This window comes from Mustelus asterias, chromosome 3 (genome assembly GCF_964213995.1).
Source record: "Mustelus asterias chromosome 3, sMusAst1.hap1.1, whole genome shotgun sequence".
Lineage (NCBI taxonomy): Eukaryota > Metazoa > Chordata > Chondrichthyes > Carcharhiniformes > Triakidae > Mustelus > Mustelus asterias.
In genome coordinates, this window is record NC_135803.1 from 41369778 (window position 1) to 41381890 (window position 12113).

Consider the following 12113-nt stretch of genomic DNA (forward strand, 5'->3'; position numbering starts at 1 on the left):
CCTGTACCAGCTGAGGTTATCCATGAAGGCTCCACTTTCTCAACCTTGCCCTCACCTGAGGTGTGGTGACCCTCAGGTTATACCACCACCAGTCAGCCCTCTCTCAAAGGGGAGACCAGCCTATACTACTCTGGGACTTTGGAGATTTTCTTTCATTTCAAATGTGGTCATAATTCACTTCTCCAGATTCCTCCTGCTCCACAAATCACAAAATTCTGTATCCTCACTTACATAATCTAATTCCCCTTGAGTTGAAATTATCTTGAGATGATGCTCAGGAATGAGAGCAAATATTGGAAGTGGGAATTGCATCAGGAGTACACAGAGCTGCTGAAGGTCCAGGATGAGCTATTTAGTAACTTCCTCATCTTCATCATACTCCTCATATCTATATTATAGTCAATGTGAAAAATGTCCAGTCATTGTCTTCTTCCTGTTATTATGAATTTTCAGAAAAGGAAGCTAAGTTCTGAAAAAGAATCATTCGACTTGGAACATTGACTCTGTTTGTACTTTTTGAACCAAATGCCATCTTCCTTCTCTGCTGCTGCCCCAGCCGATTGCTGCAATCAGCAGTTAAACTTGGCTTTTTAAAAACTAATTTCCTCGCACCCACCACATAACTTCCTTTTTACATGAGCTTATGCTGGCAATCCTCCAATGGCTATGCAAATAGACTGACACATAAAAGTTCTGGCAAGTGGAGCTCTGTCGACCAGAAGCGGCTCCCACACTAGATGTATTGGCTCAAATCCAGCAAGCCTTTGTATTTTCCATGAATGGTAAAAAAGTAATCAGTATTCAATATTGAACTGATATAGTACCTGCTGGTTTATCTTGCTTCTGTGTATATTTTCTTTCATTTCACTTCCATCAAAAACACTTTAAATCTATCAATTGGAAAATTCAGGAGTGTAAATGGGGTTTTTCAGACAATTTTTAGTGCATTTTAACCACATTAAAAGTACATGCCAATCACTACGTGAAAAGGGCTGAATTTTGCTGCAGCCGCACAAAACATTCTGGAATAAAAGCAGAAAATGCTGGAAAAAAATATCTCGGTAGGTGAGACAGCGCCTGTGTAGAGAGGGAGAAACAGATGCTGTTTTAACCTGCTGAGATTTTTCTGTTTCATTTCAGATCTGCAGTATCTGCACTATTCTGCTTTTCAATTAGTACATTATTGAAGCTGTGTGTTGCAGCAAAGAGCAGTAGCATGTTGGGCAATAGCCCGATTTGTAATAGGTTAGACCTGCTGGAAGGGTGAGTTGGAGAATTTGCACTGTGTCTCCAATCCACACTCTGATAGGCACTGTAACACCCCATGGAATTTAATCTGCACAGTCTAAAGACCCACAAAAGAACTCTCTGCTCCCTGCCAAATGTCACAGTGAATGCAATTTGTTTAAATGTATGCTATTTGCATGGTCCCTTCAGTTAAGTTTAAAACTTCTAGAATTTCTGGCTTATGAAACAAATTTAATTTATTTCATTATGTAATACCTACTTAATACTTTGGTCCTGTGCAGAATTAGTATTGGCCATTTTCCATCTACATTTGTATGAATCTCATTTTCCCTACTTAATCTGTATCCAACATCTTGCATTTATATAGTAGTGTTAACTTAAGTAAAATATTCCAAGGCACTTCACAGGAACAATCCATAGAGACACACAGAAGGATTTATTGAGCCCATTAAGCCAATGCCAGCTCTTTGAAAAAGCTAACTCATTTGTTACACTCCCCCTCTCTTTTCCCATAGCCCTGCAATTTTTTCCCTTTCAAATATTTATCTACCGTAAAATATTCTGCTTTTCTATTCTGACCACCAAAGTGAATAAGCTCACACTTCTTCTTCATTGTACCTTAACTATCACCTTGATGCCCACTCACTTAACCTGTCTATAACTCTTTCTAGCCTCTGTGTCCTCCTCACAGCTTCCCACCAAGCTTTGTATCAACAAATCTAGATACCTCTGTCTCTTTGTCTCAGTTATTCATATAGATAGTAAATATCTGAGGTCCCAACACTGATCCTTGTGGCACTCCACTAGTCACAGCCTGCCAACTTAAAAAAGGCCCCATTTATCCCCACTCTCTGTTCCTGTCCATTCACCAATCCTGCATCCATATCATTCCCATCTCCATGAGCTTTTCACTTGTATAATAAACTTTTGTATGGCACCTTAATGAATGCCTTTTGGGAATCTAAGTACATCAACTTATTCCCTTTATCCATCCTACTAGTTACATCCTCAAAAAACTCTAATAAATTTGTCAATCTGAATTTCACTTTGGTTAAACTATGTTGACTTGTTCTAATCATACTGTGTTTTTCTAAATGCTTTGTCAGGACTTCCATAATAATAGATTTCCGCACTTTCCCGATGACTGACACCAGGCTAACTGGCCTGTAGTTCCCTGCTTCCTCTTCCTATTTTCTTGAATACCGTTGTTACATTTGCTAGCTTCCAATCTACTGGGACCATTTTATAATCTAGGGAATTGTGAAAACCATAGCCAACATGGGCATTGCTGCCTTACAGAGCCAGGGACCCGGGTTCAATTCTGGCTTTGGGTGACTGTGTGGAGTTTGTTCTTCCTCCCTGTGTCTGCATGGGTTTCCTTTGGGTGTTCCAGTTTCCTCCCACAATCCAAAGATGTGCAGGTTCGGTGGATTGGCCATGATGAGTTGCTCCTTAGTGTCCAAGATGTATAGGTTAGGTGGGTTAGCCATGATAAATGGCTGGGGTTATGGGGATAGGGGGGGTGGGGTGGTGGGCTTGGTGGTGGGGGGAGGGGGGGTTTGTGGTGGTGGGCCTGGGTAAGATGCTCTTTCGGAGAATCGGTACAGACCCAACGGGTTGAATAGCCTCCTTCTGCACTGTAGGGATTCTATGAACACATCTGCTATCATTGCAGCCATCTCTGTTAGAATCCTAGGATTATAATGCTGAAGAAGAGGTGGAGAAGGTGGAGCAGAATAGAAGGTCAGGAATACATCGGAGCTAAAGAGAGATTGACAAATATGTCATGGGCACAAGACAAAGAGAGTGTTAATGGTAGCATTAAGGACTAAAGAAGTTGCTGATAGTGGCATAAAGGAAAGATAGCAGGATATATCAATAGGAGACCAAAGGCCAGTGCTCAGTCAAAGCAAAACTAAAGAACAGGTGCAATGTGCCCCTGAAGAGAGAGGAGGAGGTGTTTTGGCTGGGACAAAAAAAACAAAAAAGGGGTCAAGATGGAAGAGAAAGTTCACAGTCTAAATTTATGAACTCAATGTTGAGTCCAGGAGGTTGTAACATGCCTAATTGGAAAATGAGGTGTTGTTTCTTCAATTTGCGTTGGGCTTCACTGGAGCATTGCAGCAAGCCAAGGACAGACATGTGGGCATGAGGACAAGGTGCTGAGTTGAAATGGCAAATGACAGGAAGGCTGGGGTTATGCTTCCAGACTGAACGAAGGTGTTCTGCAAAGCGGTCACCCAGTTTGTGCAGAGACTCCCCAATGTAGAGGGGACTGCATTGGGAGCAGTGAATACAGTACACCAAATTGAAGGAGTTGTAAGTGTAACGCTGCTTCACCTGAAAGGAATGTTTGGGGACTTGGAAAGTGAGGAGGGAGAAGCTAAAAGGGCAGGTGTTGCATCATCTGTGACTGCATGGGAAGGTTTCGTGGTAAGGGGATGAAGGATTGGGGGCATTGGACGAGTGGATAAGGGGGAGATGTGTTTTGTGGTAGCATCATGCTTGAGTTGTCTGAAATATTGGAGGATGATCCTTTGAATGTGGTGACTGGTGGAGTGAAAAAAGAGGACAAGAGGGACCCTATCATGGTTCTGGGAGGGAGGGGACAGGTGAGGGTAGAGGTGTAGGATATGACTTGGACATGATTGAGTGGCGTGTCAACCACAGTGTGAGAAAAGGCAGACATGTCAGAAGCACTGTTTTCGAAGGTGGCATCTCTGGAACAGATGAAGGCGGAGAAACTGGGACAATGGGATGGAGTCCTTACAGGAAGCTATTTTATTTTATCTATTAAAGATTGTATTCTTTTAATGTAAATGTTAAAGCTATATTGTATTTTTGTGAATATAATCCTTATTGTTGTTACTTTTTTTGCATTATTGGTATGTACACAGGCTTGGCAATACTTGGGTACCACACAAGCAGATAATGAAAATGAACAGGCTGCAATTGTCGCTCTCCAGAGGTAAATTCTAGCAAAGCACAAAACATCTACACTATTTTCTATATCAGCATGTGGAAGTTATAATATGTTATAGCTGGCGGTGATAAAGAAGGACTGTAAAAAAGGGATAGCCAGCCGTGAATAACGAAGGAAATAAAGGAGAGTATTGAATTAAAAACCGATGCGTACAGAGTGGCCAAAAATAGTGGAGACTTAGAAGATTGGGAAAGCTTTAAAAAACAACAAAGAATGACTAAGAAAGCGATAAAGAAAGGAAAGATAGATTATGAAACTAAACTAGCTCTAAACATAAAAAATAATAGTAAAAGTTTTTACAAATATATAAAAAGGAATAGAGTGGCTAGAGTGAATGTTGGACCCTTGGAGGACGAGAGGGGGGATTTAATAGTGGAAAACGAGGAAATGCTGAGACTTTAAATAGGTTTTTGTGTCGGTCTTCACGGTGGAAGACACAAATAGTTTACCGAATATTAACGATCAAGTGTTGGTAGGAGGAGAGGTACTCAATACAATTATTGTTACTAGAGAGGCAGTGCTTGGTAGACTAGCGGGACTGAAGGTGGACAAGTCCCTGGGCCCGGATGGAATGCATCCCAGGGTACTGAAAGAAATGTCGGAGGTAATAGCGGATGCGTTAGTGGTTATTCATCAAAATTCACTGGACTCTGGGGTAGTGCCAGCTGATTGGAAAACGGCTACTGTTACGCCACTGTTTAAAAAAGGAAGTAGACAAAAGGCGGGTAACTACAGGCCGGTTAGCTTAATGTCTGTAGTTGGGAAAAATGCTGGAATCCATCATTAAAGAAGAAATAGCGGGCCATCTGGATAAGAATGGTTCGATCAAGCAGATGCAGCATGAATTCATGAGAGGAAAGTCGTGTTTGACGAACTTACTGGATTTTTATGAAGATGTGACTAGTGCGGTTGACGGAGGGGAACCGGTAGATGTGGTGTTTTTGGATTTCCAAAAGGCATTCGATAAGGTGCCTCACAAAAGGTTGCTGCAGAAGATTGGGGCACACGGAGTTGGGGGTAGGGTGTTAGCGTGGATTGGGGATTGGCTATCCAACAGGAAGCAGAGAGTTGGAATAAATGGGTGCTTTTCTGGTTGGCAGATGGTGACTAGTGGCGTGCCGCAGGGATTGGTACTGGGACCTCAACTGTTTACTATTTACATAGATGGTCTGGAGGAGGGGACTGAGTGTAGGGTAACAAAGTTTGCTGACGACACGAAGATAAGTGGGAAAGTGAATTGCGTGGAGGAAGCGGAAGGTCTGCAGAGAGATTTGAATAGGCTGAGTGAGTGGGCGAGGATCTGGCAGATGGAGTATAACGTTTGCAAATGCGAGGTTATTCACTTTGGAAGAAATAATCGCAAATTGGATTATTATTTAAATGGAAAAAAATTACAACATGCTACTGTGCAAAGGGACCTGGGGGTCCTTGTGCATGAGTCGCAAAAACTCAGTCTGCAAGTACAACAGGTGATCAAGAAGGCAAATGGGATGTTGGCATTTATCGCGAGGGGGATAGAATATAAAAGCAGAGAAGTCTTGCTGCATCTGTACAAGGCATTGGTGAAGCCGCAGCTGGAATACTGTGTGCAGTTTTGGTCCCCTTACTTGCGAAAGGATATATTGGCCTTGGAGGGAGTGCAGAGAAGGTTCACCAGGCTGATACCGGAGATGAGGGGTGTAGATTATGAGGAGAGATTGAGCAGATTAGATTTGTACTCGTTGGAGTTTAGAAGGCTGAGGGGTGATCTTATAGAGGCATATAAGATAATGAAAGGGCTGGATAGGGTAGAAGTGGAGAGATTCTTTCCACTTAGAAAGGAAACCAGAACTAGAGGGCACAGCCTCAAAATAAAGGGGGGTCAGTTTAGGACAGAGTTGAGGAGGAACTTCTTCTCTCAGAGGGTGGTGAATCTCTGGAATTCTCAGCCCACTGAAGTGGTGGAGGCTACCTCGTTGAATATGTTTTAAGTCACGGATAGATGGATTTCTGATCAGTAGGGGAATTAAGGGTTATGGGGAGCAGGCGGGTAAGTGAAACTGATTCACTTCAGATCAGCCATGATCTTATTGAATGGCGGGGCAGGCTCGAGGGGCTAGATGGCCTACTCCTGCTCCTATTTCTTATGTTCTTATGTTGCTTCCTCTGCAGGACGTAGTTTGGTCCATGTATTAACGTGCTAATTTTTTGTGATACAAAATTTAGATAATGAAAAAGGGTGAGAAATCTGGTATGAGCATTTATAAGAGCAGGAATATATGTGACTGTCTGCATGAATCACAGGATCACAGAATTGTTATAGTGCAAAAGGAGGCCATTTGGCTCATCATGTCTGCACCTGCTCTCCAAAAGAGCATCGTGACATAGTGCCATTCCCCTGCCTTTTCCCCGTACCTCTTCACATTGTTTCTATTCAAGTAATCCTATAACGCCTTCAATTGAACCTGCCTCCACCACACTTCCACGCAAAACATTCTAGACCCAAACCACTTGCTGGGTGAAAAGGTTTTTTCTCATATCACGTTTATTTCTTTTGCAAATCACTTTAATTCTATGCCCTCTCTTTCTTGATCCTTTTACTAGCAGGAACAGTTTCTCCCTATCTAGCCTGTCCAGACACTTCATAATTTTGAACATCTCTATCAAATTCCCCCTTAGCCTTCTTCTCTCCAGGGAGAACAGTCCCAACCCCTCTATCCTTATAACTGAACTTTCTCATCCCTGGAACCATCGTTGTAAACCTTTTCTGCACTCTCTACAATGCGTTCATATCCTTCCTTAAATGTGGAGCCTAAAACTGTACACAATACTCCAGCTGAAGTCTAACAAGTGTCTTGTACAAATTCAGCAGCATAACACTGGTTCAATTCCAGCCTTGGGTGACTCTCTGTGTGGAGTTTGCAAGTTCTCCCCGTGTCTGTATGGATTTCCTCCGGGTGCTCCAGTTTCCTCCCACAGTTCAAAAGACATGCTGGTTAGGTGCATTGGCCATGCTAAATTGGCCATTGATGTCTGGGAGATTAGCAGGGTAAATACATGGGATTATGGGGATAGGACCTGGGTGGGATTGATGGCCCAAATGGCCCCCTTCTTCACTGTAGCGATTCTATGATTCTACTGTTAGATCTAAACAGTCCACAATTAATGAATAAAATAAAATCATTATCGTCCTACCACACCCAGTTACGAATGGTGGTGGACCACCTGGGAATTAACAAGAACAGGACATCCTCAGCTATGTCGTAGCCCTGTATGATTTTGAGACTCGGATGACATGATTCCAGGCAGCTTTAGGCAAGAACAACAAATTGACGATTCCACGTATGCAAACAGCCGAGTATGCAAAAGGCTATGTACTTCGAATTATGGATCGTGTTAAGTAGCATAGTTACTGTACGTGTGCTGCAATGTTACTGGATTAATGATGGAAAGGATTGGACTCATGATCTGGAGACATTGGGTTCAAATCTCACCACATTGGGGAATTTAAATTTAGTTAATTAAATACACTTGCAATTAAAAATTGATGAAGCATGTCTTACACATCTAGATGGGCACAACTGCAACCAAGCAGCTAAACACCATCCAGGAATAATGCAGACCACGTGATCAGCACCCCTGGATGTTATCAGCCACCTCTAAACACAATTGCATATTTTCCAGGATGTATGTTGATTTCATTGGTGTGCATAGAATGGAACAGCACAGGAGGAGGATTTGGCCCATTGTCATCGTGCCAGTTCTTTGAGTCACCCAATTAGTCTCACTCGTCTACCCTCCTCCATAGCTCTCATAACTCTTTTGAAAGTTAATGTTGAACATGCTCCCAACACTTTTTCAGGCAATGTATTCCAAATCATCCTAACTCAGTGTATTTTTCTGTCCTCATTAAGCACTGATTCTTTTGCCAATTAAATTTGTGTCCTCTTGCTATCCATCCTTCTGCTACCAGAACCAGTTTCTCCTTATTTACTCTATCAAAACCAGTTATTAAACTATCACTCGCATTGAAGACTACCTACTGCAGGCCATATGTCTGTCAAACAGTTTGGCGTTGGGTTAGAATATTGGGATTCCCAAATCAATACATTGTGGAGTCACAAGGAACGCAGAGGTCTTCAGCAGTTGAAGACAAGGTCCAGTGGGGATGGGCAATAAATATAGTTTTGATGTGTACAGGATGAAAGGTGAAGACTTCAGAGGAAGTAAAAAGCGAGCGTGTAGGTTCAAACCAAGGAAGAGCAAACCAAAAAAAAATCCAAGACAATACCTTTGAAGTTGTACCTTAGCTCTTGAGCCCATTAGGAATGCTTACCATATTCCATTGAGATTCATCTCTCTACTAATTTAAACTGCCAACATATGAAAGACATCCATTTACTACCATTGCACTATGTAATTTCACAGCTAATGTAATAGATTAAATGTGAAGGGAATGTAATTGTAAGGAAAAGAACAAAGATAAAAAAATTATGGTGATTAAGAACATCCCATTGTGTCAGAACTAATATGTTCTTATCTTTTCTTCCTCATGTATCGAAACCAGTGTTGTCCAATAAGTTAGCCAATAGACACGCGACTAATTCAGAATCCAGATGTGGATAATTGCATTTCTGATTAGTAAATAAATAACAGATGAGTAAAACACACCATTGTTGGGCATGTGATCTCAATTCTCCGATTCTCACTGGGTTTGCAGTTGTACTTTAACTGTGCTCTTGTCGGTAAAATGGTAGATAAAAAGTAATGTGTGATTTTTTTCATTATGACTACTGATAGATGTTAAATATACACACAAAGTCCATTAATATTTCCCTTCTTGATTAAATTATCTTAATTTTAGTTTTCCAGTCCTCATGATCTTGTAAAGTCATTTCCAAAGCATTTAAAGATGTAGGGCAGAATATTCCCGCGGTGGGGGACACACGGACCATGCAAACCCTCAGGTGGGTTTTTCCGGTCTTGCGATGAGTGCAGCTGGAAAATCCCACCCGCAGAGTGAAAAATGCTGTGCCACACCAGTCTTTGGAAAAATCTGCAAATCCATTTTTCCTTCTAGATGTCTGGAACTGCAGTCTTGCAACTTGGTCGCTCTTATGGCACTGGCAGTAAGTCTCACCAACACGGGTCTACAACAAGAGGCCAGTGAAGCCCTAAAAAACTGGATCAGACATAACCCCAAATACAAGTACCTAATAAGGGGGAAAACTGGATCTCCAGCTCTTGGAAGGAAGGAAAGTAAAGAAACGGATGGCAGGTAATTCCAAACCTGTGTTTTAAGTTACTGGTGAAAAATTTGTTTGCAAACATAATTACTGCAATTGCCAAAAGAAAGTACATTTGCATACAATCTATTTTAACTGTATGATTGAGTTAATTATATGGAACATTTTTACTTACTTGATGCCCAATTAACATAAATCTTTTTAGTTTATTCCTTGCAGAAGTGAAAGATTTGTTTCTGAAAGCAGCCCACCAGAATTCCGATACAATAGACCCAGACCTGCAGACTGGGCTAGGTGTACTTTTTAACCTCAGTGGCGAATACAATAAAGCTGTTGATGCATTCAATGCCGCACTGACAATTAGACCACAGGTAAAATCTCACTCTTTTGAATGATTGCATATTTTTACTATGATGATTCCAATATGATTTCAGTTTCAACTAGGATTTTTCACTTTCGCAAAACTAAATTGGAAAGAGACTTTAAAAATGAAATTGGTTATATTCTGACGGCTAGAATGGATGGCACGGTGGTACAATGGTTAGCACTGCTGCCTCACAGCACCAGGGACCCGGGTTCAATTCCCGACATGGGTCACTGTTGGTGTGGTATCTGCGCATTCTCCCCGTGTCTGCGTGGGTTTCCTCCAGGTACTCCAGTTTCCTCCCACAGAGTGAAAGACGTGCTGGTTAAGTGCATTGGCCATGGTAAATTCTCCCTCAGTGTACCCGAACAGGTGCCAGAGTGTTGTGACTATTGTATTTTCAAAGTAGCTTCATTGCAATGTTAATGTAAGCCTCCTTGTGACACTAATAAATAAACTTAAACTATGAGTGGGAGTAATATAATTTAGATTCTGTTTGTTTGAAATGCTTCTACTTTCCTTTCCGTTTCCTCCCTCAAACCCGTTTGGCTCTCACTCCGCCACTGGCTCACTTTCCCTCACTGCTTCCCCTTGCACCTTCCCAATTCCCCACCATGGCCCCTCACTCCTTCCTGCTCAAGCAGTATGGATGGTGGGGAGTAGGAGGGAGGAGTGTAGGTACGGTGAGGATCCACAGAACGGGGTGGAAGTGGCCAGAGTTATGGGGGAAATCAGTGAAGGAAGCTCGGGGGTGGGGGGCGGTGATTGGTAGAACAGGAGGGAACCTGAACAATATTGTATTTTCATATTTGTCTTTATTCTATCTTCATCACCTTTAACAAATGCAGTTTCACACACACTGCATCTGCATCTGCACATGCACAAGAAGTGCTCCCCCTTGTGTTGCAACACAAATAAACACATTCTCCTATGTTTGAGTTGCTGGAAAGCCACAAAACCAGCATCTACTAGGATAGAATTCCTGAACAAAAATTGTCACAATCAGGTTTCTATATGCACAATTATTTCGCAGCAGTCATCACGTTTGAAGTTATTGAGTTAAAAACTATATATTTTAAAAATAGCCAACAACTACAGATAAAACACACAAAGAATATTTGGGCAGCACGGTAGCACAGTGGTTAGCACTGCTGCTTCACAGCTCCAGGGACCTGGGTTTGATTCCTGGCTTGGGTCACTGTCTGTGTGGAGTTTGCACATTCTCCTCGTGTCTGCGTGGGTTTCCTCCGGGTGCTCCGGTTTCCTCCCACAGTCCAAAGATGTGGGGGTTAGGTTGATTGGCCATGCTAAAATTGCCCCTTAGTGTCCTGAGATGCGTAGATTAGAGGGTGGGATATGAGGGTAGGGCCTGGGTGGGATTGTGGTCGGTGCAGACTCGATGGGCCGAATGGCCTCTTTCTGTACTGTAGGGTTTCTATGATTCTAATATGGTATTAAATCATTAAATAGGCAGATGTGAATCTTGCCATTTGGAATGTTGTTGACAATAGCTTTAAAATACACATACATATATATTTCCAAGGATTACTTATTGTGGAATCGACTTGGAGCTACCTTGGCAAATGGAGATCGGAGCGAGGAAGCTGTTGAGGCTTACCAAAGGGCTTTGGAAATTCAGCCTGGTTTCATCCGATCAAGGTACAACCTGGGAATCAGTTGCATCAACCTGGGAGCTTACAGGTAGGTGCTAAATTCAGTTTTCCTTGAAATTTAACTTTGTGATTTGACTGCCTGTTTATTGAAGAGAGGCATTGGGTCCTGGGGATTTCAGCAATCGTTTCCCTCCATTTTAGACATTTATTGCCGGATCAATTATTCCAAAATGAGACCCAGCATTGCTGCTTTTTAAAACAATGGGATAAGGATTCTGCTGCGTTCAGAAAAACACAATGTAGTAGAAAGATTTCCTCTGATTGCTCTTTATAGGGAATTGGAAAATCTGAGGCATGATTTTCCCCCCCAAAAAACTAAGTGCTCAATGAGCGGGAATACGGGTGTTTTTCCCACCCGTATTTTTGAGCAAGCTTAGTTGAAGGAATTTCCAGGATTCAGTGAATCACAGAGGCCGTCAAGGGATTTACACAGGTGGGGGTGGGAGATCGGGTGACAAGAGCCTCCCCCTCACATTTCGCCCTTTTCCCCTCTCCCCACCCTCCCCCTCCCACCCTCCTACCTCCCTCTTCCCCCCTCATTCCCTTCCTTTCCCCTGCCCCCTTTCCCACCATCTCCCCACCACCTTTCCCACCCTCTCCCCTCCCCCTTCCCCACCCTC

General features: G+C 42.5%; 1 protein-coding gene across 1 annotated transcript in view; it reads left to right on the plus strand.

Moving 5' to 3' along the window:
* pex5la (peroxisomal biogenesis factor 5-like a) overlaps positions 1 to 12113 on the plus strand; it is a 204589-nt gene that overhangs the window by 179140 nt on the left and 13336 nt on the right. The window contains exons 10-13 of the mRNA XM_078210096.1: positions 4146 to 4216; positions 9291 to 9488; positions 9662 to 9827; positions 11364 to 11521. Coding sequence (XP_078066222.1) covers positions 4146 to 4216; positions 9291 to 9488; positions 9662 to 9827; positions 11364 to 11521 — 593 coding nt within the window. The remainder of the gene's footprint in view (positions 1 to 4145; positions 4217 to 9290; positions 9489 to 9661; positions 9828 to 11363; positions 11522 to 12113) is intronic.